This window comes from Pyrgilauda ruficollis, unplaced genomic scaffold (genome assembly GCF_017590135.1).
Source record: "Pyrgilauda ruficollis isolate IOZ18807 unplaced genomic scaffold, ASM1759013v1 scaffold3, whole genome shotgun sequence".
In the NCBI taxonomy this organism is placed as follows: domain Eukaryota; kingdom Metazoa; phylum Chordata; class Aves; order Passeriformes; family Passeridae; genus Pyrgilauda; species Pyrgilauda ruficollis.
This window is the reverse complement of record NW_024524377.1, coordinates 5,094,072-5,121,389: the sequence shown is the minus strand read 5'-3', so window position 1 is coordinate 5,121,389 and position 27,318 is coordinate 5,094,072. Positions and strand designations below refer to the sequence as shown.

Here is a 27,318-nt window from a genome sequence, read left to right as displayed (position 1 = left end):
TTTATTGTACTCATTTGTACTGTTCAGTGAGAAAATTTCTAGGATAAACAGTAGTTAATAAAACATAAAAGGTATTACTGAAATTTATTTGGCAATACAATTGACAGCAAAAAAAAGAAGACATTTTAAATACCACTCCCATGATATGGAAGCTATTTAAAGAGTTTCCTGTGAAAATGAAGCCTTGCCCCTTTCCTTATTCTTCAACTCCCTTCTCCAGATCCAGCTGACCAGGATGGCTACAGGCTATTTCCCATCCACAGAAACCACCATGTACCTCACATCTACAATGTCAGTAGCCCAGGAAGGGCAGAAACAATTTACTCTTTGTATAGAACAGGAATTATTTTCCCATACATTCCAAACAAAATAAACTAAATAATCTGTTATATTGTACATGTATGTGGAGGAGCTACCCATTTATCCCTGAGCTGGTGGATAACATTTCTCTTTTGGTACTTCATTCACTGCAAAATTAGCTCAGATTTACCCAACTTTTTGTGTGAGCAGCCAAGAGAAGGTATTAACCAGAACAAAAAATACCTGCTGGATCTAAACTTCTGTAGAATAGAAACTCCACACCACTTGTGCAGGCTTTTCCTTAGATGTGCACTGTCAAATACATTTACATACATGTGTATGAAAGTAAATTTATAATATATGTGCCAAGCAACAGGCCAGTGAACACAGGAAGAGGATGAAATAATTCTACAATGCCCTAAAAGACCAGCTTGTCATGTGCTACCATTGAGTAACAAACAAACTAATAGGAAGAGATATCAAAAGTTTTCTTACCAGCAATGATATTAATGAAATTATATTAATAGGCATTAATGGATTAAGTGACACATTCTGACTATTACTTTTAACAGCTTATGTTTATAGGCAGTGTTCAGATTCTAGAGGACAGATGGATGACCAATTCTAGTAAGCACTTTATTAGCCCTTCTGATTTCATTAATTCAGTAATATCTAATAATGTAAAGTAAGATTAAAGATCCTGACACGCACAGCACAAAAAACTAACAAACAGTAATTTTTTGTTCCTTTCTAGATAGACTAATAAAATATTTAGAATAATTAGTCTGAAAATAGTAAAGAATTAGAACAGCTAATTGCATATAACTTTTTAAAAGTCTCTTAATTAATAAACCCTACAGTCTTTGACACTACAATTTATATTCTTCAAGAGAAAAATACAGCAAAAATACATAATGTTAAACAACATGCAGTCAACAACACTTTGTTTTGATTATATTGGATCACAATTAATGTTGGCCCTGGAGCTCATCTTTCTCCTTTGATAGCTCCTTACACTCCTTATGAGGATTAATCCCTGAAGAATTGGCATTCTCTAACATGTGGTTTTGAGCGAGGCACTGCACAACACTGACACCAGTGAGGAGAGGTCTCCATGCCCTTCCTGAACCAGATCCTGCCTGTCCTTGGTGCTACATTTTAAATCTGGGCAATCTGCCACACCTCCCTACCAACTGAGGACATAGAGAACTGCAAATGCCATGCAGACTGGTTGAGAATGAGGCAAAGCAAACAGAAATCATGCATATTTTAGAAATAAAAGACCACAAGGAACCTACAGTCATTCTCCATCAACAGATAAAGCAAGACTGTATTAAACTGCACACTTTTTTTGGAGTTTTACTATCTTAAACACTTAGTAGCATGTGGTTTTTATCCCCTGGGTGAAATTATTTATTTAATATTACATGTGTTTATTTTACAAACAGTCTAAGACTTTAAAGTAAAATTAAAGAAACTGCCCACACCTTTGAGATTTCAGATCCTGTACTTAGATCCAAACAGGACTGGTTGTAGCTGTTCATATTTTACTTTTAACAAAGTCCTCAAGAAGAAAAACCCAGAGTCTTAATCTATCAGAGCACAACTCATCCCAAAAATTATCATGTAAAGAGGCTTTCACACTTAAACAAAAATGTATAGGGCCAGTGATAAATCTATTGTCCACCAACACCTTACACAGGCAAAATGTCACTCAGATCATTCTAAGGCATTCAGTTACCCATACCTATAGTGCTACATAGATGCTTGAAGAGAAGGAATAAACACTAGAAAGGTAAAAAATACACTTTGTAGCAGTTAAAAATTAGATTAAAATATGCAGTCTCATTTTTTCATAGACATTGAAACCCATGCTTCCATCAAGGAGCACAAAATAAGTTCATGTATGTTGTGGTTAAAGTTTTAATCACAATATACACCTTGTCCACGGCTGTCTTAGAAAACTTTGAAACTTCTCCTCTAGTTAGAAGCTATCACAAAGTGCACTATTTTGCAGATCCTAATTTTCCAGAAATGTACTCAAAATGTAGAGTGTGCAGTTCTCCGTGAGGTCTACAAGGAAATAGATTTTCCACAGCCTGGCAGTAAAAAGGCCTGAGCTCTCCCAAGCAAGCAGTCCAGCAATTAAAAATTGAGCAATAAACTACACTGGAGCAAAACTAGTTTTATGATAGTTGTTAAACCACCTATATTAGTCTTGCAATATTAATAATTGAAACAAAACGAGTAAAAGCAATTTTTCATATTAAATGGTCTCAAAGGAATTAAAATAATGTATTAAATTCCTTTTAAAGATATGTGATGCTCAGCATTAGAGAGGGATCCTTTTAGTGGTTCTAAGCTTCTTGTTCACCCTTGGTAAATGAATTGTGAAAAAAATACCCCATAACATGAAATCAGGTGAACTGTGAAAGATTAGATTAATACCACAGGGTGATTCAGTGCCAATAAATGAATGAGGCAGGGGGAAGGGTGGTCTTTTATGTGTGAAACTCTTGTGCTTCTTACCTCCAGAGCTTTCAAACGCTCCAAGAGCAATTTTGTTTTTTCCTTTTCCTCCTCAGTGTTGCTGCTTTCACTTCTTGGATCTTCATCTGCCTGTGTGCGAATTTTTTCCATGCCTTCTTTACATCTCCTACTGTCTTCTGACAGCTTTTCCTGCAATGATTTTTTAAAAATGTCATTACTCACAGGTGCAAATGAAGTCAACTATGCAAATATCTCCAGTTCTCCCTTGTATATGAATGAAAAAAAGGCAGAGGAAGTTGCTAGTGACATGATTAAAGTACTAAATAAGTGGAGTCATGAAGGCTCTGTGACACATGCTATGCCAGTTCTGCAAGTGTATGCACAACTTAACTGCTACTTCTACTTCAGATTTTTAAAACTCAGAACTGTCATTTCTTTAATAACTTCCATTTTCTTCTTTAAAAGTTGCAAGGAACATCGAACACACCAGCTTTCAGTGGCAGCTTTTCGCCACCAAGAGATAAAGCAGTTTATTGAGGAAAAGCTAACATATGTTCACGCCTAATGTCTTTCACCTTTCTTCATCTAGAGCTAATATTTGAATTATTAAATAATGGGCTGAGAATCAAGCTGCTCCCAGATGAATACTGATTTAAGATCTGCTCTGCCATATAACTGGAGGGAATGGAACTGACCACAAAACTTTCAGAAGTGCCCCAGTCTATTTCCAGGCAGTCAGCCTGAGTTGTTACTCAGCAGCTGCTGAGCGACTGCTGAGTTTTACCAGAGCTCTGTAGAAATCATAGGATTGAACAGTGAATCCTGCTAACTTCAATAATTATCTGTCCAAGCTCTCTGTCCACAGAGAGAGTGAGGCAGAGAAAGAAAACACCAAGACTACAAGCAGGCAATGTAAAACATTGCCCAAAGTGACAAGGCAAGCATAAGGGGGAAAAAGAGAGCTCCACAGATGTTGAGAGTGACCCATCATCAGAGCACAACACAGGAGGGACTGGCTCTACCTTGCAAACCACCTTCTCTGCCTGCATGAGCAGATGCAGTCTGACAACTCACAAGCAGCTTGAGAATGGAAAATGTGAGGTAAATCAACATTAAATACTGGGTGTCAAAACAAATCTAGAGAATTCATTCAATGAGCTTCAAGTCTTCTTCATGTGCCTTTCTGATAATTATGTACAAAAGCTCAGACATTCATGATCTTTGTTACCCCATAACTGAGATGCTTTGCCCGTAACTACTACACAACATGCATGCTAAGCATAAAAGTGTGCATCTTCATGAAGAACTGATCCTGTTTGAAAAACATGCAAATACAACTGTTTGAGAGTTAATAGCAAGGCATTATCTTAACTAAACCCCATATAGGTAACTGAATTAAAAATCAGCAGTCTGGATCACATTCACAACAATGTCTTTTTAAAATATTAACTAGTTTAGAAATTGACTATTACTATGTTAAAACTTTAATCAAGAATTAGTTTTATATGATATGGGCTTAATTACTAAACACCCTTACACAAACCATGAAGCAAATATCTCATTCTGAGCCCTAAAATACAGATGTCAAAGAGCCATTCCATCAGGTTTCTAGCATTACTGCTACCCTGATCACAAAGGAAACATAAATATAGTACTTGGGCTTTGTTTTTTTGTTCTTGCTACTCATGGATGCAACAATCAAGTATCTGTAAAAGAGCCACTAAACCATTTTTGCTTCAAGTTGCCCTAAGGAGTGCATTGAGATAAAACACTTCAATGAACTCAGGGGAAAGAAATGACAAAGGTATATCTCTGATGCAATTCAAATACAAACTATTATTTTTAGGAGGGGATGTGACATGAATTGGATGTGGCTAACAATAGAAGAAAACATAAACATATGCACAGGGTCACCTTTCCTGCACAAACTCAGGGCAGCAATTTCAAAGGACAAGTAGAAGAAAGCACAGGTTATGACATTTCATTACAGAATGTGGAATAATGCAGCTTCTCACAGAGTAAATTCCAGCCACATAAAAAAAGTAACCTGTTCATCTTCTAATTACAAAATTAGATTAACTTTGCACACTAGTGGCATAATCAGAACACACATCCTATTTCACTCTGATGTGTATTTGAATACCTCATGACACTCACTGCTGTTACCCCTGCCTGAGTGTTGAAGTACAGCTCACATAGTTCCAAAAGTAGTTTACTACTGAGCAATAATAAATGAGTTCCAGCATTTCAGCCATGGAAAAGGTGCAGAACAGAGGAAAAACTTCTAACCTTAGAAACTGTGCTTAGACGTGCCATGGGCTGAGGGCACTGCCCCATCACATTCATCAGTTCCAGACGGGTGATGTCCAGTGAGGGCAGAGTGGAAAATCCACACTCCACAAAGCAAATAGGGATTTGTAAAGCACCCTTTGTGCTGAAAGTCAAATCCCTAAAAAGAGAGGGTGACAAAGGCTTTGGGAATGACAGAAACCTCTTGAGTGTGCAAAATCTGTTAATATCAAAGGCAGCTGAGTGCTGGAGAGGAGGAAGGGGCAGAGATGTGCCAGAGGAAATGCACATCTCCTGGGGGATGTTGGACAAATCCTGCAGAGGGCTCCGGAGTGAGCATGCTGAAGGCAGCAAACAATGGGCTAAAGCAGCTTACTCCTTTTTTCCCCCTGAAGTCCTACACTTGTGTTATCTCAAATAAAGAGCATCTTTTGCCACTCCTGAGCAGTCTCTGCTCATGCCCCACATATTGCGGTCACAGGCAGGCTGTGTTCAAACTGAACAACAAAATCCTCCCCAGGTGCAAAGTCCAGCAAAGGTTTAATTTCTGGGAAAAGGTAACAGTTGGAAATGGTGTTCTGGAAGTAAAACAGCTTAAAAAAAAAAAAAAAGAGGAAAGAAAAAAGCAAAAGCAATAACTCCACTCTGAGTCTCCCAGACCAATGAGTTTAAGATACATGTTTGTACCGTGAGAGGATGCAAACACAGCAGCCTGATGAGAATTCTGCAGTAAAGGCTCATCTACTTCTCTAATTCTCTGTGTCAACAAAGACAAAATAAAAATATTAAAAATTCAACTCTTACTGAAACTAGGATTATGCTGCTCACTGTAGACCCATTCCTACAGAAATAAATGAGAAACTTACAATGGAATCCAACATTGTGTAAGCTTTTCAGGCTGGTTTAAACATTGCTCTTCTGAAACCAACAGCATTTTGCAAATCATAAATGACATCCTGCCCTGACCATTATTTCTAAGTATTCAGTTTGCTCCATAAATCAAACAAGCAGTCCAGTGAGGATGAACCCTTTGATGAAACACCAAGGGGCCCATGGCCAATAGAAAACAAGGGATGGAAACAGTCCCTGCAGCCCAGGAATGGCAAGCTCCCCAGGATCAATGGAAAGATATAAATCACTAAAGACACTGATCTATTGAGCTGTACAATGCAGTGGCCTGACTGAGACTTATCAGAAAGCTGGATTTCAGTTAGCTCTTAGGAAAGAGCAGTACAATATTCCTTCTTTCCACTAATAAATAAAGTAAGAACAATAAATTAAGACAGTAGGAAATCCAGCTGAAATTGCAAACGATAACTTACTGGAATCTGTGGAATGTAAAGCAAATTTTCTCTCTTCTCTCTTCCATCCACCTTTCAGAATATTGAACAAGAAAGTGTTTTCACTGTTGATAAACAGGGAGTAGCTACAGTGATAGAAAAGATCATAGAGAAGCTTTCAGAAGATAAGAGAACAAACTGCCTTTTTCAGAAATTACCTCTTTCTTCATCCCAAGAAAGGCAAAAGGCTGCTAACACTAACAATTAGTCATTTGGATGTCTTTCCTCTAAGAACTGTCACCTTTTCAAGGAAGAGTGTTGAAGGGATACTTAGCCAGCTATTTCTTAGCTATTATTTCAGAAATTATGTTACTTTAGAAGTTTTATTGGTAGTACCATCAGCCCTTTCTTCTTTCTAAGATGCTTTCTAGGAATAACATTACACACATACACACATGGAAAAGGAGAGGAAAAAAAAGAGAGCTCACTTAAAAATATTTCAATTTGCAGCTATAAAATTTCAAACCAAGAAGAGTAAATGGCAGATGACGCAAAGAAAAAAAAATAGCTGGCATAGATTATTCTAGAATTTCTTTTTTACAGTGAAAATTATGATTAGGCACTGGACAAGTGGCTATAATAATACAAGATAGCATAATTTAATACTGATATAACTGGATCTGGGATCTAGAGCACTGATTATAAACAAGCAATCTTTCACAAGCACATGTGACAAAAATCTGATTGAACCAAACAAGAATTAAAAAAGATCAACATCTTTGAAAGGCTGATTTTCCCAGTGAGTGTTGGATGACATGAACTGCTTGTCTGGAAAGTGATAAGTAATAATTAGAAATTACATCTTTGCTTGTAGAAGCTAAAGATCACTTTCCTGTGATAAGCACAGGTCCTTCAGAGAAGTGAAGTTTTTCAGATGCAATGCAGTAAGGATCCCTCAGATACAAAAGATCTCTATTTCAATTTTGGGTGTCAGATTGTGACGCCTGAGTGGGTTCTTCTTTTCTGAATTCCTTTTAATTCTTCAGCTCTGAAATTTATTAGAGACAAAGGCTTTACAATAGTAGAAAATTAAAATTCTTCTGAGAGTCATGCCTGCAATTTTCCAAAACCACATTTTAATCACACATTAATCGACCAAGAATAAAAATATACATAGGATATATAATTAAACAGTGCTTATGATTGCTCATAACCACTTAACTGAGGAAAAAAAAATCAAAAATATTCACAATGTAGCTATTAATTGTTCTTTAGAGAGGCAGTGGCAACAGGCATCCAAGAATCCAAACTATGCTGATAACCTCAAAACACTTTAGTGCTTTCTGTGGTGTCCCAGAGCTTCCACAAGACCTTCTAAATAAGATATTACTGAACAGTTATTTTAGATTTCAGTGACTGAATGTGGTGATCTGAGCACACTACATTACACTCTAACACTCTACAATCAAGGCAGATCTCCCTCCAAACTCAAGCTGCAATTTTTAATCCGTACACAGAATTATTTGTGTCTGCACTGCTTTGGGCTGGGGTACAGCTCTTTTTTCTCTCAGTAGCTGTTGCGTGGTTTGGATTTGTGCTGCAAACAGTGTTGACAACACCAAGGTATTTCATTACAGCTGAGCAGTGCCTACATGGACCCGAGGGTTTTTGTGCTCCTCACGGCACAGCGAGGGGCTGGGGGTGCACAGGGAGCTGGGAGGGGACGCAGCAGGGACAGCTGACCCCAAGTGACCCAAGGGATGTCCCAGAGCAGATGGCATCCTGCTCAGCAGTACACAGGCAGGGGTCCACTGCCCAGGGACTGCTGGACATCACACAGTGGGGAGTGAGCAGCTGTTTACATTTGCATCACTTCTCTTTCTTGGGATTTATTTCTCTTTGTTATTTTGCTTTCCATTACAATTTGTTGTTGTTTTGTTATAACATTTCGATTACTAAACTATTATTTTCTCAACCCATAAGCAGTGGCAGGGCAGTGTCTTGGAGCTCCCGTGTTCCTGGCTCCTTCTCAAAATGAAAAGCTTTACTTACATTGATTAGCAAAGTTACCAGGAAAAAAGTTGCAGGAAAAAAGAATCTTTCTAAGAAGCTGCTCCTTCTTCTTATATCTAGATAAGGTAATAGGAGAATAATATTCAGCATGATTTTTCATGCAGATATATGAGCTGTCTCACTTTTAGTCTCCTGATTTTCTTCTCCACATCCTGCTGGAGAAGAAAACTGGGGCTTGGTTGCCAGCTGCAGTCAAACCACAACAGTGTATTAATAAATTGTGATAGCTTTTCCTTGCAAGACCATTCCACAGTCTTGATGCATTCTCAGATTATGTGTTTTCAGCACTGTTTCCAGTGCAGACCCCCTAGTGCTCAACACTATTCACTGTGAGCACTATAAAATAAGAATTTCTAGACTGTTGATGAAGATAAAAGCTGTAGATGAGGGTTTATTTGTACTTTCATTAAAAAAGCAGCCTCAAGCTATGCACAAATAGCTCAGTCTGACTGCACAAGCTGAAAAAAGGCAGAAATTCCTCCAAGCACTACAGACTTAACATTCCAACAAGTTTAAATTTGTTTTCCAGTGTCACCTTGCTCCTCTTTCTCCCCCACCATGACCTCTATTTCCTAAATACACTATTTGAAAATTCACAGTATCTTCTGATATGCTTTGTAAGCGATTTCATTTAGCAAAACCTGAGATGTGTAAAGGACACATATGTTAAGTCTAAGGTGAAGTAAGTGTGTCCTGTAGGATTCTCAGTACAGGAGTAACCACAGATATCTCTGTGATCTGAATATATTTTTTCCATATGCAACTTAAAAAAAACCCCAAACTTCTTTATTTCCAAATGGGAATCCAATTAAACACAATAACCCAGGCCTTAAAAAAAACACAAACCAAATAATAAATCAGCAAACAAGTTACAACAATATTTAAAAATAATTTCATGAAACTAAAATTATATGCAGTTGAAATTATCTTTGAGTATAAGGCTACAAATATGACTTCTGTTCTACCTTCCTTGCTTTTATCTATGTATTCAGCTGTTTTCTCTCGCTTTCTTTTCTCCCAGTGGAAGGAGAGATTAAAACATAGCTTTGCTTTAAACAGCACATCAGTAAGTGTAATAATAATATATTTTTGTTTAGCTAACAGCTTTTGTTGAGAACAAGCTGACCAAAATTGAAGGAAAACAAAGGAATGCAACATATCACAAAAGTTTACAGAAACATCCCAAATTGTTCATGATTTAACACTACCCTTGTCAGAAAAAAATATTAGATTCTTCTTTTTCATCTCTGGATTTCACTTACAAAGTAAGCAGAGCGAGCAGCAGCGTTCCCTAGATTAAACACTTGTGATGGATAAGAGAGCAAGTTCATACTTTATGTTTCTGATATGTGCCTCCCTCCACCCGTGTATCAATCTAAATGTTCTCCACATTATTCTCCACTCAGAACACTCCCCACCAGTACAAGCCATCATCCCTGCTGAACAGCTCTGCAGCAGCATTAATAAATTTCCCAATGATGCTTTTATTGGCCGCTCCATGCATCAAAACCGTATTTCTTTTGAAAAAGTTCAGATGGGAAAGGAATGTAAGAGCAGAAAACCTTCAGAGTGCACTTGAGGATGGAGTGTGCCCCTCAGATCAGCAGGAGATGGAATTCCTCATCCCCAGGCCCCAGTGCCAGCTCCTGTCCCTAGTGAATGGATATTCCCTGACCAAGAGCCACCTCTGGCACTGCCAGAGCAGGAATCAGGACTGACCCTTCTGCCAGGCCAGGTTTCAGGCTCAGCAGTGGCAGGGCAGTGCCCAGCAGCACTGGTGCTCCTGGTTCCTCCTCAAAATGAAAACCTTCAGTCACATTGATTAGCAAAGTTACCAGAAGGAAAAAAAAGAACCTTTCTAAGAAGCTGTTCCTTCTTCATATATATAAGGTAATAGGAGAATAAATAATATTCAACGTGATTTTTCATGCAGATATTCTCTTAGAAATTGGTTCATTATAGTACCATACTTAAAGTAATAATCTTTCCTTCCAGGAAACCTGTATGTAGCATTTAAACTTTTGTGAAGGGGTTTGCAGGTATTACAGTAACTGCACTTGACTAAAGCTACAGTGTTAAAATACCTTCCTTTGACTGGTGTATAAATAAGATAAACTATTCTGAAATTCAAATTCAGCAAATTTTATGTAACAGCAATTCAGACAAAAAAAAATTCCTCTGGATTTTAGTTGCTAGAAATAAGCCAATTTTCCTTCCACAGTACTTTGGAATGAGATCAGTGTATTAACTGACTAGTTCTCACCATAAGCACAATTGCAGAAGCTGACCTAAGAAGTTACCTGTGGGATTAGGAAGAAAAAAATCTGCTATATTATTCCATTACCAGGTAATTTTTTTTCTAAGCACCAGGGAACAGTTTCATGTCTCCCAGCCATGTAAGGAAAACTTCTGAAAGAAAATCAGAATTCATCTTCATGCAAAAATAGGCTGTAGGAACAATCACTCCAGATTAGATCAAAACTTCAACTTTTCAAATACATTAGTGGAATTCAGATTAACTATTTTAAATTTTCCTGATCAGAAGAACACTTTCTTTCCAAAATAAAATTACTAGTGTACTGCTGAGTGCTTTTGTTAAAATAATTTTCAAAGACAAAATGATTGTGAATTCAGCACATTCAGAATCACCCTTTTTTTGCCTTAGAAAATAAGCAAAATTTTAGATTTTTTTTCAACTTTTTAAAATTTAATAACTAGTGCTGCTTTCTGCTGGTTGGAAAATATCAAGGAAATAATGTCAAAATGCAGAATGAACAGCATCTTTTATGGAGATGGGGAAGTAGGGAGAGAGTAATCCACTTGACCATGTATAAATTCATTCGTTTGGGAAGAGTGAAACATTCATGTTCAGGCAACGGGTGACTTTTGTGGATTCATTCCCAAAGTTAGAACAAAAAGAAAGATAAAGCAAAAAATAGAAACGCTATACAGAAGGGGGAAATGTAAACTAGAATTATAGTCAGTATCATACAATATCGTACCATCAAATCGGTCAATCTTGGCCTCTTGATACTGTAGGTATCTAGAGGATGTGTGATGGATTAAAGTGGTAGTGTAATGGCACCTGTACACTGTGAAAATGTAGATCTGTATCTGGAGACCTCATCTAACCCTTCATCAGACTTGGTACTTCAAGGACTGGCATTGCATTCTCAACCTCTGATGGCAAGAAAGATGGTCAGAGTCAGGCAAAAACTGTGGGTGACTGGATATAATCAAACACGTGGATAACTCTTGTGTAAATACAGGACATCCTTGTTTTGCTTTCTCTTTAATTTGCTAGTGCTTTGTGTTTTGAGATGTAGCCAAGGCCAGCTTGGTGGGCATTGGAACAACCTGTCCAGTGGAAGGTTTTTCCTGCCCATGGCAGGGGGGTGGCATGAGATGATCTTTAAGGTCCCTTCCAACAAAAAATGTTGTGACTGCATGATTCTGAGAAGGAAAGAACAGCTTGTTTTCTGACAAACAGGCACACAAATGGCACATTTCACTTATGAGGCCTTGTTGTGTTAAACCAATTCCATTGCTGTGTTTCAGTATCACAAAAGGGGAAAACTCTTTGCAACAAAACTGAAATTTTGAAAAGTATCTCAGAAGCACCATCACCTTCTTTTGAAAGTAGAGAATCCAACCTCATTTTTGTTAAATATTTACCAAAATCATTGCATAGTGGTGCAAATCTACAAAAAGCCATAAGGTATTACATTGCTACAGAGCTAGCCCTGGATTTCTCTGCATGAAAAAGCAGCAAATGCTTGTGTCCTTGACATCCCAGGATTTCCAGTAGAGCTCCCAAGAGTGAGGATGGCTCCTCTCTGCCCTTCTTTGTGAGACACAAATCTGCTAATATTTGCCTAGTAATGTACTCCCCAGCAGCTTAGGAGGCTTGGCTCATGCAGTCCCCTGTGGGCACTTCCACTCCAGAGACAGACGTTTAAGGACACATATCCTCTTTCTGCACTAGAAGTTAGCATTAAAAATCCCACGTGGATTTTAGCTGGGGAATTCAATTAGTGCCTTTTTTTCAATACATGGCCATGCCCCTATCTATAAAATGTTACATATCAATGGCCTGAACAATAAGCTTGTATAATTTTGTGTTGAGATAAAATTATATTGCCAATGGTTACAGTTTTTCCTCTCGTGAAAGAGCTGTTGACACCAACGGCTGTGCAAATTAGAAGTGACAGCCACAACAACTGTTCCACATTTGAGTAACACAAAAGCATGCAGACAAAAAATGGGGTTGATGTGGCCAACAATGCCACCTGAAGTGTGCCTGTATCACTTGTGTGTGTTTTTACCTCCCCAATGTGACTGAACCATGTCTGTCCTGAGCTTCAGTGCTCATATGCGCAATTTCAGAATGATGTTATATTGTGAACTTACAAGAAATTCTCTTCCTCATCTATTTCAATCACTGTACACTGACATAAAGTCAAAATGAGTTAAAAACCCCTTTAAGTCTTTGAATTATCTGTAATCATGGAAGACTGTACTTAAAGTATCCAGCATTGTGATCAAGCAGGAAACTTTTTTGATATCCAAATCTCAAGGGTAAACTCAGGAAGGAGAGTCTGTGGGGTGCTGCCTTTAAAGTCTGGGGTTCAAGAACTGCACACAGTTATTTCTGGGGAATACATGAGCTCTTGTGTTTGGCCTTTCATGATCTTATTTTTAGGTGGTCAATGGCTCTTGGAAACACCATAAAGCTAATGCATAGTAGAGTCTTTTAGTCAAATAAAATTTAAAGTAGGAAATATGATGGTTAAGGCTATTCCAATAACATACATTCTTGTCTACATTTATGCAAGCATTCATTATAATTTTTCCCTTTATTATTATGTAAAATGACAACAAAGAAGAATTTTATTTACAATCCTGCTTCTTAATTCATTTATCCAAAAGAAATCACATAACTCATCTTTAAGTCCATCAAATTAAAATCCCATAGGGCATCTAGCTCTATGGAAAGAGTTAGAATATTTTGCTTTAAGTAAGAATTAGGCAAGACCTAACAAAATATTGCAATAACACTTCATGCTTTAGGCCCCACCTTCTTATTGTTATTATTCTAACATTATCACTATGCAACATTTAAAGTTCATTAGCAAGAATATTTATTCTGGAGTCAGGCATATTGGTGTTATAATAAGAACTCAATTTCAGACATCCCAGAACAATAATTAGATTTGTTAAAAAAACCATATAGAGACTGTTCAATAGATCAAAAGCATTTATTGTGCAGAGTTATCTTTTATGATATTCAGATATTTACTTCAACAAACTTCACACACTAAAACTAAGTCACCACTGTGCCAGAGAATATGGGACATATGTTGGTAAGTCACACTAGAAATCACCTCATTTGTCCCCATTTGTTATGAAACACAGAGTTTTGAATCTGGACTAAAATCCCTTACTCTACTGAACCAACTGATCATACAGTTTTGATGATATCACACTAATCACAGAGAAAATGTGAGGTTCAGGACATGTTCCCTAAGGTAACTGATTGTAGAGGATGGCTTTCAGAAACATGTTAGTAGTTACACATTCAATAAGGTTTCTGTATGCATATGAATACAACATATAAAATTTCATTTATACTTTTTTCACAAATACAGGTTGATAATACAATTATCATGTCCCCAAAAACCTGAATACATCAGTGCTTTTAAGGAACATTACCTGGGTTTTACATTTGGTGTTTTTAAGGAACATTACCTGGGTTTTACATTTCAGGTTCTATTCCTATTTGTGAATTATGCTCATAAATATATCAAAAAACTGCCTCAGTACATTTGAGGAATACAAATGAAATGTCTTTGTTGCAATATTGATGTATCTTGCTGAATTTGGACACAGCACTTGTTTAAGATTCATCATCTGTTTAAATGGTATGTTTGTCCATGATTTCCACACAACTGGTTTCAGTAACATATTATTGATTCATAGAAAGCTTCATTAATATGTTTCTCAATGTTAAAATGCTTTGTAAACATTTCAGACCAGAGATTCTTTGCCAAGTACCTGTTTTGAGGAGCCTTTCAGGTATGAGCTGTGGCTGTGACTCGTGGTCACTACCCAGCTTTCACTGTGTGACTGTAACAAACACACACCCAGTGAACCCATCCCTGACCTACGTGGCAGGGAGCCATCCCAGGCCATGGCAATGCAGCTATTCCTCAAAATTCCTGGAATAAAAAAAGCCATTTGTTCACGTTTTTTCATAAAAGTGAACAAAAGGGATCTGAGGATGGATGACTCAAAAAGACCCCACAACATTCACAAGACAACAAAAATGTTCCGTGTTTCTGACCTGTTTTACCAGTCACAGACTGGTGTATGATGCAGCAGCCTAGCTATTCCTCCAGGAGAGGAAAACCCATTGCTTCTGAGTCATGGATTAGGAGAGGAAATTCATAAGCAAAGAAGATTGCATACCGGCAATATTCAAGAAATGAAAATGGCTAAAAAACAAGCGGAGTTTGTTACCATGAGTGAAAATGTTCCCAGGAACAAGAAGAGAATACAAAGGGAAGGAAGGTGTTATGCATTAAAATAATCCCAGAGACGCAGGAATATGGGTGTTCTAAGGCCCTGGGACAGAAACAGCTTCACTCTGAAAGAAAGCAAAGCTCCAGTTTGAGGAATGTGCCCAGAGTACCACCCATCAAATTCAAACAAAACCTTGAGTCCAGAAAGAAGGGAACAAAAGGGGTCCATTTGCTATATGGAGGGGGTGTTTGCTAGAGCTGAAGGAAAATGAAGAAGTGTTCTTGAATCTGGGCACAACTGCCTTGCTCTTTTGCTGATCAGAAAATAAACCCAGGTGATTTTACACAAAGCACACCACAGTGCCCACTCTCCTGCCTGGCTGAGAACAATGAATATCTCTATCAGTGTGGCCCAGAAGGAGAAGAAAACCCAAGACCATACCCAAATTCTGTCTTTTTTTTTTTTTTCCTCCAAAAATTAAGAAACAAATAAAGAGAGTGAAAAAACTACACAGAAATATACAAGCACCGAAATTGGAATGACTGGTTTATCTTCCCTCTAGGAAAGGGGCACACAAAATCTCAAATTTCAAAGACCACATAGCTAATTTTTTTCCAGTTTAGTGCTCAAAAGAAAAATAAAGAACCCGCAAACCTTCAGTTCCATGTAACAAAACTGCAGTATTTTTTTGCTTTTCTTCTTGAGAGTTCAAAAACAAAACCCAAATAAGCTGAAACCTAATTGTGGTACCACCTTACTGGAGTTTCCACAGTAAGACAGCACAGAGAAAAGCAGATAATAAAATCATCCCAGATGTCTGTTATGAATAGACAGGGGCAGACAAGCAATCCACCTTGAGGAGAGACTGACATCAAGCCCACTTCAGTAAAACCACTGTGTGGTGACAGCAGTGAGCAGACGTATGGATTTAAACCCATAAAGAAATAAGAGAAGGGAACCGAGTTTCAATTTTGCACCCCAAAAAGACAGTGCATAAAATAGAGATGCCTTTGTCAACATTTTCTAAAAGAACTATGTTCTATTATAACTTCAACAAAAAAATTTAATTTGATCTGAAATTAAATTTTACAGGCTACCATTCTAACAAGAAAATTTGATTACATTGAAGGTTAAATTAAAAGATTCCTTTCTCTTCAACCCAAGCTTAAAATGAAAATTTAATTACAGTGATAAATACTCTTTAATATACATTTTTGTTTAGCTATACTGCTGTATTTTTGATCCATCAGCTGTAAGAATGAACTAATATAACTCAAACTTTTGAAAAGTGTTTTATCTGATGGATCACTGCCTGGTATAGACTTTAATATATTATTTCAGTATTTTGTAAGAATGCTTATTCTGTTTAAAAAGATACAGCACAGGACTGACTTCATTAAGTGATATTTTTAAGAATTCCTGTGCCTGATATTTGATTAACTGAGACATATCTCACTCCAGTTTCCAGACTCTTAAATTAAAAGGTTTTCCACCACCTTAGGTTCACTGTTTCCAGAATGCAACAGTGTGTTAGGAAAATGTAAAACTCTTCTGTCTATTTAGACCTGGTTCCCTTTGAAAAACCTCCAAAATCTTCCTCTCCGAAACTCTGTCCTGAGACTCTCTCTGCCCCTAGTGAGGGTGATAAAACACACCTGCCACAAGCAGGGATATGAAACTGTGAAGCTCGAGAGGGATCCCCACACCCAATAAGAACATGAGTGTAAAATTATCCATCACAATCTGAAGGTCAAGTTGTCAAAAACACCTATGTTTACTAAAGATGCTGAAACATATGACTTAAAATATTAAGTGCTTTAATAAAGGCTCCAAAACTAGTTTCTTTGTCCTCTGTGAACTATGAGGAGCAACAACAGCAGATAACACAAGGACAATAAAAGTGAAAAACATTAAACTCTGCTGAGAGAACACCTGGGAAAATGTAGGTTGAACCAACTATCACTTACAAGTATCCATAATTAATAAACAAATAGAGGAAACAATGCCAGATATTTGTTTCAGTAGTGGGGTTTTTGTTTTAAAGAACTTTTCTATCACAAAAAAAGCAGGTAATAAATCAGTAATACCTGATATACCTTCATGATATTGACAGTTCCTTCTCCATGCTGGCCTGGGGATCCTTGGCTCTGCAGCAGATTTCTCACTGTCTCCTCCATTCTAGAGAATAAAAATATTTATAAAAGTCAACCGCATGGAAAAAATTTCAGAGTTGCATTCAGTGTTTTTGTTCTTTACAAGAGCCTAATGCATCCATGGCTACCATGAAATTAATATTTAAAGACAATCCTAGCCTTATAATGTTCTCATGCTCCATGTTATGAATAACACATTAAGGGCACTCTTTTATCTTTTGAATATGCACAGTAATTAGTTGTATTGTTTAAATCCTACTAAAACCAAATGTGTGCAAAAGACATCACCTTGTTAACAGTGCAAACACCACCACGATAAGATTATCGCCATTTAGGAGCAGTCAGGTGGAAAACCCCCCACACAGCTGTGCTCTGAGCCAACAGTGGGGTCTGTGCTGCTCAGACAGGCTGTCCATGGCATCTCTGCTATCACTGTCTGTGGCATGGGGCAGCCTGTGCCACTGCCTTGGTGGCAAATCCTATTTACAGAATTGATAGGGGCACAGCAGCTGAACACTTTCACCCTTCTCTGCCCTTTCAAACAGGGTACCCCATCAAAAGTCATCTTTGATCTACACACATGCATCAAGAATGTTAAACTGATGATAACACCAATCCTGCTGAATGGAGCCTGCTCAGAAAAAGGAGTTCTGCTCCTTCCCACAATAGGAAAAAGGGAAGCCACCTATGAAACATTGGTCCCACTCAAGGTGGATCAGAAATTAAATCCTATGGGCTTAGGAGATGTCACAAGGCTGATCACAAACAGCAGGGCTGGTTTCAGCTGTGGGTAAGAGGAGGAAAAGGATCAAAACCAGAGGAGCAGTGATGGACACGACAACAAAGACACTGGGTTTCACAGCCAAAAATGGTGAAAATTTCAGACAAGGTCCTCACACTTCTCCCCACACCCAATGTCCTCCACAGATTCTCATCCCTGTACAGCCTCTCCTTCAGCTGTGTTGCAACAGCTTTTATCGCTCCCTTTCATATTTTCTGCTCCTTTCCTTTCAAGCAGTCTCAGTCCCTTGAGATAGTTGGAAAAACAGCCCAGATGGAATAGGGGCTGGAGAAGGGAAAACTGCTGTGGCACAGGCATAAGGGTGATGCAAAAGCAGGAGAGAGAAATACCTTAACTCATACTGCCAGATACACTGTATATTGAAACAGTGACCTTGAAGAAGGTGCCAGTATTCCTGGGCATATCAGACCAGGAACTGCCTGCTGTTGTTTATTTCTACTGTGTTTAGAGAAACATGACTTTTGTGTAGCACTCTTTCCAAATGAAACTGAGCAGAATTATTTGCAGCATATCTTTTTTATATTTGTTTATTTCTAAGGTAACAATCCAGTGAGACAGAAAATATTAGCTAACTGTTCTGGCCAAAGGCCAATAGCATTATCTTTTATATGAGCCTCATAGTCTTTCTGTTCTTTCAGTCTTATGAGAATGAATGGCACTGGCTAATTAAGCAACAATGTGATGTTATTCCAGGTTTTCTCCTTTCAAGTCAGCCCACTACACAACTTTTCAAGAAGCTGACACTGGGTGCTCATTCTACTCAGATGAACACTGACATTCTACTTATTCCTGTGATTTTTTTTGTCATTGATGTGCAGACTTCTACACTGCCAGAATGCCCACAGAATAGTTTGACCATCTGTTGACCAAATGTGCATAAAATCAAGCCAGCTCTAATCTCTAATGCAGACAGTGGTTCAGTTTTTCAGTTGCAGATTGGAACCATTTCTGCTCATAGGCTGACCTTAATCAGATGCCTTTTACATGAAAGAACAAATCATTTTGGTTCACACCATAAATTCCTGTGCAGTCTTCACTGAATGATTTCATTTCTTAACATGCCCACCATTTCATTTTTAAATTAATGGTGTAATAACATTCTTAATTATTGTGTTTATCTATGCAAATGCAGTTCCAGTGCTAGTCCTCCACAACATTCTTCCAAATTAATAAACAAACAAAAATGGGAGAAAGAATAGATTCAACCAACACTAAATCACAGTTTTTCAATTTAGACCTAAGGGTATTAATGAAAATAAAGTCTAGTTGCATATTACTATGATCACTTAAACCAGCTCAGGAAAATTATGAATTCTTAAATTCAATAGGTCCTTTAATCTTCAAACTCAGATAATCTATTTTGGACCACAGGCCTGCCTTGTTGAACAGCCTTACAGGGGCAGGCGAGCACTCAGCTTCTTGTGGCAATCAGAAACACCTTCCATCAGCACCCAGATTTCTAAGCAACAGGGTAATTTTTGCAACATGACCAAGAGCTCAGTTAAAGACAATTGAAACTTCTGTGGTTTTGCTGTTTGCAGCTACTATAAAAGTCTGTAAGAGCTGACAGCTTCTAAGTTGAACCACAGACATAAGAAACTGTGTGGTCACATCACTATCAAACCAGCCCTGGGAGGATATTACATGGCTATTGGGTAGCCATGGAATATCTGAAAAAGAAGAAAAACCTAGGAGAAAACAGAGAGGTGAATTATGCTTGCAGTCAGAATCACTGCAAAGCTCTGATGGCCAGTGCTCCTGCAGTTTGTGAGCTTCTACTTCTTCACTCACATCCCTGGTGTTCATTTTTAGGACCAATATGGCACAGGAGGATAATCGAGATTTGTTTCTCATGAATGAGAGGTTTTGATGCATGAATTAATGGCACCTTAATTGAAAAGCTATTGTTATCTTATGATCTATAAAACTCTCCTCAGTGACAACACATGCCAGAGCAATTTATTACAAATCCTATTTACAGAATGCAAAAATAATGGAGCCTCAATAAATTCAGCTTGGGGTCCCATGTTTTGCTCCCTGAACAAGGCCACCAAAGGGTATGAAAATTTTGGAAGTGAAGCAGAAAAATTATGAGCTTTATGAAAGGCTATTTCTACATACTGACCTATATTTTTCCTCCTTCTGGTAACCACAAAAGGTTATTTGCTCTTGGTTTGGATTCTAATATCTCAGCTGGACCCAATCCAACATCTAGCACTTCCAGATTATTTTTAGGATAGTTATCCCCACACGTGCATTCTGCCTTCTTGCTGGACTGCTTTGCCAAGGATTCTCTGTATCTTATGTAACTAGCAAGCTGTTAAAATCTGAAAAATCAGCGTCTAAAGCTCATCACTTCTGAGTCTACATTCTTCAAGCACTATTTAAGAACATTTATTTTCCCCTTTCTTTTGTATTTTATTTACTGTCTATTCACCTGAAGCATCTTGCATAGTGCCACTAAATTTTCTGTTACATCTGTCATTTGAATTGTCATTTTCTTAAAACTCAAATCTTCCTCTCCACTTCTATTTTTTTAATAAATTAGGGGGATTTTTTTAAAGCAGAAAATAAATAAAAACCATGTTCAAAACAAGCTCCTTAAGTTTCCTGACAAAATGCCAGCTTAGTGTAAGGGAACAGATCTCCACCAGACCTAACCTAAGGATAAATTTCTCAAAGCACAAAAAAGAAGAAATGAGGCATTCAGAAATCAGAATCTGTTCTTGAAATATAAGAATTTAAGTAACATAAAATATTAATGTTACTGTGGAAAGCACTGTCAAGATTCCATCTGGAAGATATTTACAATTACAACCACAAGTGTTCAGGAGTGGCTCATCCAGAGAGGATTCCACAAAAGGGATTGCTCTGAAGCTGTTGAAATGACAGAGTGTGCCACAAGAAGAGACTAAACAACTTGCTAAACTTAAGAGACAGAGGGTTTAAGCAGCCAGGTATGACTTACACAAGAGAATCAGTGGGAAAAAAGCAAAGTGTGAAAGAAAACTACATCAACCTAAGGCAGATGATTGAAAAACAAGTTCTATTTCATGGTTATAAATACATTTAGGCTGAAATGAGGATGTTTTTAATAATTGAAAAAGCAAGACTCTGAACCAGCCTACCAGGTAGAGTAACAGGATGAGAAATACAAACAGTTTCAAGCCACAATTGGTTCATTTACGAAATTAATTACACATCATGTCAAGAGCTGAGGACTTGAATTTATAATCCACAGGTTCTTGCTGCTGTTCCTCCTGAACCAAAATCATTCCTACACTTAAAATATGCAATTTGTCCTGTGCTGTTGAGAGAATACCAGGAAATAAATCCAATTGCAATGGACAGTAATTTATTTTCTTGGTTTTTTTGTGGGGTTTTTTTTTTTTCCCCCCCGATTGTGTTTCTGGGCAAGGGGGAGACAGGAACCTATGGAAAGGAGGAAACGTCATTCCCTGCCCAGGGAGCAGCCCACAGCACGCAGATCTCATGTGCCCCAGGCTGCAGAGGAAGCTTCCTCGGTATTTTTGCTGGAGACTTGCTTTTAATGCTTCTCACTGTCATGGTTCTGACAGCTCTGCTGCCTCCCTCTCCCTCCTGGCCCTGCTGGTGCCAGAGCACAGCTTCAACCAGGCCAGGCTGAGCAGACCCTGCTGAGGTTGATGCATCAGTACTGAACAATTAAACTCCTAAATTCCCTACCAGTTTTCTCAGGACCATCACTTCCACAGGCAGGCACGTCCTTTGTGCCATCCCACAGCAATGTCACGGTCGGAAATCCTGCTTTGTGCCTCTGCCATAAACCAACACTCTCCCTAACCCAGGCTCTGCTCAGCCATGTCCCACACAGCAGCTTTCCCTCCAAAGGAGAGGCAGCACGGAGCTGTTCAGCACTAGAAGGTCGATGACAGATTCAACCCTTCCCCCTTGACCTATTTCCTTCCAGATTTCCACAGGCTGGCACTGCCTTTTGCTAGGTGCTATCACCTTCCCTTCTCATCATCCTCAAGCTCATGTGACTTTACTTGGTGGTTACTTCAAATGGATGTCACAAGAATTCCTTCAGCTTGATTCTGATGTAGTCTTCCAGAGATGTATCCAAAGGTTTCTACAGAATCCCACTGCAGCTGTTGAGTTTTATATTTCAGCTTTTTCTTTCTCATGTCATGTAAGGTGCAGGATAATTTTTTAGTCTTAGAGAAAAATATCAACAACAGATCTTTCTCTAGCTTCAGCTTGTTACTTCAGTGCAGTTAAAATTCCCAGGAGGATTTTTTTTCCAGCTCTTATCTATGAAAGAGTGAAGCTTCCTGTCTCTCTCCTATTTAAGTCTCCTGACTTCTCTTTTTAGCTATAGATTTCCTGGAGATGTGGTCTGGGTTTTAGCTCCTTGAGCTGTCTCAGCCCTTCCTAGCACCTGTTCACAAAGGAACAGGTTCCTGTGTGGGTTCTCAGCTCTTTTAGTTCCTGTTCACCTGGTAAAAATACCAGCTGGACTTTGGTTGTCTCTTTGGAGACTGCCTTCTGTCTGGCATTGTGACAGAACTCTGTGCCTCTGCCCAAGCTTCCCAGCTCCCCCTCCAATCTCATAAAGCAACCAAACAAAGAGCTTCTCTCAGATCACAGATAAATCTGTTTCCCTACTTATCAGTAATTTTGAACTTCAGGTTTGGGCTTACCTGTATCTCAACTTCCCTCAACACTCCATTCAAAGCTTTGCAATGGATCAGGTTAAACAGGGAAAACATCAAAGTGGCTTTACAAGATGTAACAGGGAAAAAAAAAAAAGCTCATCACCAGCAGTTCCTGTTCACTGCATCCTTGCAGGAATGTCTCTCCTTCTGCATGGTTTCAATTAAATTAGTGGCTGTCTGAGCTGCAGAGGCTGCTTGCTCCCCTCTGTCTTCAGGAATTCCCATTAGGAGCAGACACAGCTGCCTGCTCTCCTCAGCTCTGCCCCTGATCTGCAGGCTCCTCTCCAGACTCTGCAGGGTCCTGCAGCCCCACTGAGAGCCCCATGTGTGAGCCAGGGTGGTCCCCAGGATGAGCCAGCCCATGGTGGTCCCCAGTTCTGCTGTCCCCTGTGCCCCTCCCGAGGAGCCCCTGCAGCCAGCTGTGAGCCCATGGCTTCAAGGGCTGGGGCCCAGGAGACAAACACAACCTTCTACAAAGAAGTTAGATATGGAAATGGATTAAAAAGAGAGAGAGAAGTGCATATGGGTATGTGATAAACTTAAAAAGAGAACTGACAGATGGGAAATGCTGGGGCTTTAAACCCCAAGGGGTTTTCAGTTCTGCTTAGGATACAGCACTGGTACAAGCCTGATAGCAGTGAGCTGGGCAAAGCAGAACGCTCAATATCCCCATTTAATATTTCAGTTGGAAAATAAAGTAATAACATCCTTCATAACAGCAGCAGAAAGACACACACATAATGTATAATTTATATTTATTCTTTCTCTTCATCAGCACAGGTGCTTATCAATCCAGAAATATCCAGGCAAATCCCTCTCCTGCAGCACCATCACCACCCTTTCCCCACCACAGGCCCTGGGGCATTTGCTGGTGGCAAATCCAAACTGCACAACCCATGCTCTTTTCACATATTCATACAAACCCCTCTTTCCAAAACACACTCAAAGCATATTTGACATCCAGAGGGCACTCTGAGGATGAGGAGCATCACAAGTGTCTTGTGCATGATGAAGGCAATGACTGCATGGCCATGCTGGGGTGAAGCAGCCTTGAGCTCGGTCACAGGAGCAGAGGAGGATCCTTCCCAAAGCAGAAAACCCAGTCAGGTCCCCTGGACCATGCCAACACCCCAAATCACACAGAAGTGAAAGGCTGAGCACAACTTTTACTGTGCTGAACCACTGGCCATTGATCCCAGTGGAAATTTTCAAGGTATCCTTAAAATAACATGAATGTTTTGAGCACCAGATAAGTAGGGTAGGATTTTGAAAGACCTCAGCATTGGCACAGCACTGCTCCCACACAAGTCTGAATTCTGTTGTCACGCAATGGCAGGCCTGACATTTCTCTGAAACTGCTCTACCTACCATCTGAGCCAGGAAATGTTGGAAGTGTTTCCATTGTCTCTCTCAGTCATATGGATTTCACTCATCAAACTTCTATCTACAGCAAAAGGCTTCTGAACAGTAATAGAAATCAGTGATAATGTTTATTTCTGTGTTGACAGATAGACAAATGCCATATGGAGTGCATGGGTGTCTTCCATCACCAGCCCTGTATATGATTTTATGAGTTACAGGCATGGAGGAAGAAAATCCAGCCCAAGACTAAGCCTTGCAGAAAAACTGCTCACCAGCAATTGAAAGGATTTTTCAAGTGGAAGGATTTTTCCCTCCTACAGGTCTCCAGTAGCATATTTGGGACCTTAGGGCAGGAGATATTTTCACTAACTGCAAGTGGATAGAACCAGGCACACACAAAAAGTTAATGATTGTGTCATCTTAAACATTTGTTCGTAAGTTCAAACTATATTCATGCTGGAGGCACCAGAAATAGTCACAACTAAAAGCTTCAGAAAAAATTACAGGCAATTATACAAACAGACTGCAAATATTTCCAATTTCAAATAATGGCAGGGGTTTACTTTTTTCCTTTTTTTCTACATTTTACTCAAATATATGTTTTTCCATATTTGCAAATGTGTAACTGGATGGAAAGCTGTATCTAACAGTTCCTCCAAATACTCATATTTCATTTTGCACACCAGGACCCTGATGCAGACCAACCACTATTGTTTTAAGCTACTTACAGAATTGTGCAGCCACTCAAAAGTAAAAAGCTCTTGTTCAATTCTGAGTCACAGCTTCAAGGAGGTTCCAAGGCTACGCTCACGCAGGTGCAAAAATTTATGCATTATGTCACAATGCTATTTGTGAATTTATGGACTTTGAAAAGCTAACTACCAATGGAATCAATGGGACTCTAAACAAAAAGAAAAAAAAAAAGAAAAATTCAAGAAACCGTTCCTAGTTTGGTTCAATAACCTAAATTTCACATCAAAATCAAATTCACATGATGGTTCCAGCCCCTTCCTGACATTGTACACCCAACTGCAAAGGCCCAAACTCCTGCACAAGACCCAGCTATGAGAGGAAATTTCCCACTTTGAACTTAGACTCCCACAAAATGGGTCACCTCTGATGTTCACAAAGAAATGCCCTGGCTCCCAACCATGAGATTTGCTTAAAAGTAATTTTAAAGAGAAAATAGGCAGTCTTAATAAAAGTTCTTTTGAATTTTTGGACTTCAGCCTTTCCAAATTTCAGCTCAAAAAGACTACAGTAAAGAAAGTAAAAAATGGAGATTTTCTCATCAGATGTAATTTCCTGTAAACCTCTAAATAAGATCAGCAAAGATGGGTGAAATGTATAGGAATACTCCAAGCAATGTTTGTGCTACAAATAATGATATAATATTTCAGTTTCAAGGGGGATAATGTGCTGCTGTAGGTATATCTAAAATCTATCTTTCCTTTCCTTTCCTCAGCAGAGAGCTTGCTTTGGATCTTCAGGTAAATTCCAAACACAGGGTAGGAGGCACTTCTGGGCTGACCAGCTGTGATCAGGAGCAGCTGATGCCCTCATGTCCCCTCTGTGTGACTGGGATCAGCTCACATGACAAACCCTCCATATTACACTCTCCAAATTACCAAGTTATGGAGTGAAAATTATATAAACGAAATTCTTTCAACATATTTTGCCTCAAAGTAGATCCAAAGTGACTGCCAGGACAGTGAATGCCAGGTATCTTCTGAGCATAAGGAATGCCTTCTTCCAGGCAGATTTCCTGCAGCACTGCCAGGAACAACAGATTCCTATTCCAGTGGTGCCCGACTCAAAGGGAGTTTATCCTCCTGCAGGACAGATGCAGTAAGCAGCAATATAGATCTGCTGCTAAAGAAACCTCAGATGTACAAATAATTACTCTTGCAGTCTAATTTTCAGGTGGTTAGAAACCACCCACAAGAGCAGGTCATGTCAGAGATGTCAGAACAAAAGTCTTGTGGCTTTAGATTTCCAAACCACAGCAGCAGAGCAAACCAGCCTAAACAAGTAATATATGGCCAGAATAATGGTCTCCAAGGGCTTAATTACCTGTGTCATTAGGTAGTGGTAGCCTCTCTAAAATTATATTGACAGCTTTTCTACAACCAAGCAGTTGATAATGAGGCAATAAAAATACATGACAGTGCACACAGAAGAGTGCTGCAGTAGTGTCATAAACAGCACCATCAGCTTTGATACCAACAAACAAGAGCTGCACGAAACTAATTGTGAGCTGGTCACAAAAAAATCAAGGACATGTATTTTGTCATTAGTAACTTTTCATGTTCTCCCTTTCTGTATAAGTGCAAGCCTGTCAAAAGCAAAAGAAGATAAGAAAAAGAAGGGAAAAAGAATAATATCAAGATATAAATGAAATGCAAGAGGAAAAAAGTAAAAGTTGCATTAAAACAAACAAAAAAGAACAGTTTTCCAGTTTTGTGCCTCCAAGTTAAGTTCCATAAAGCACTCTACCATCTTTCCAAACACAGTATTCTGTCACAGCCACTATCCTTTGCATGATATAAAAGGAGTACACAGCTTCCAAATGCCAAATTTGACACTACTGAAGCTCTTCTCTTTAAATTGGATTATCCTGGAGATGAACAGGGTAAATGCAGGGGAACATTTCTGTATGTAGGATTTGCACTGAAATGCACAGAAATATTCACTGCATGGATGTGCTTCCACAACTGCCTGCTCCCATTTGAAGAAAGAAAGGAGAGAATTGAGAGGAAGAGAACAATACAAGACATGAGGATCAGAAATAAAGACAACATAGCGTAAAAGACGTAAGAGAAGTTTGAGAACAACAAAAAAATACATGAAAAATTTAAGAAGAAGTAAGAAGATAAAAAGAAGAGTGTAACAAAAAAGTTAAATGTAAAGAGATGAGAAGTGAAAAGATGTCTAGACATCTCTAAGGTGCAAATGTTTAACCATTTGTACTGTATTGGTATTTCTTTTGTGAAACAGGAGATCATTTAAGAAGGGCTTAGAGAAGGATTTTCAGTCCAGCTACAGAGAATCACAACATCACTCCCTCCTCCCCGCTCAAGCACTCATTCTTTAATCATTTATCTTCAGCACAGCACGGGATCCATTTTCAAACAGCTCTGCAGGATTTTAGCCACACGGCTCCCATTGTGTTTAATGGGAATCCTGTGGGCACAGCTCTGTATGAGGCTTTCAAAATGTACACCAAAAATCTCTAAATAATGCACTAGTTGAACATTACCCTGTTTACTTCTCACAGGACATGACTATAATGAAACAAAGGTTAGGTCATTTGTAAAAGCAGTATTTATTGCAAAGCTCATTAATGTTTC

General features: G+C 38.7%; 1 protein-coding gene across 1 annotated transcript in view; it reads right to left on the bottom strand.

Moving 5' to 3' along the window:
- The window catches only part of NCKAP5 (NCK associated protein 5), a 242,907-nt gene that overhangs the window by 112,142 nt on the left and 103,447 nt on the right, over positions 1-27,318 (bottom strand). The window contains exons 6-7 of the mRNA XM_041473262.1: positions 17,042-17,132; positions 2,830-2,979 (exon numbers count right to left, since the gene is read on the bottom strand). Of these exons, the coding sequence (XP_041329196.1) occupies positions 2,830-2,979; positions 17,042-17,132 (241 nt within the window). The remainder of the gene's footprint in view (positions 1-2,829; positions 2,980-17,041; positions 17,133-27,318) is intronic.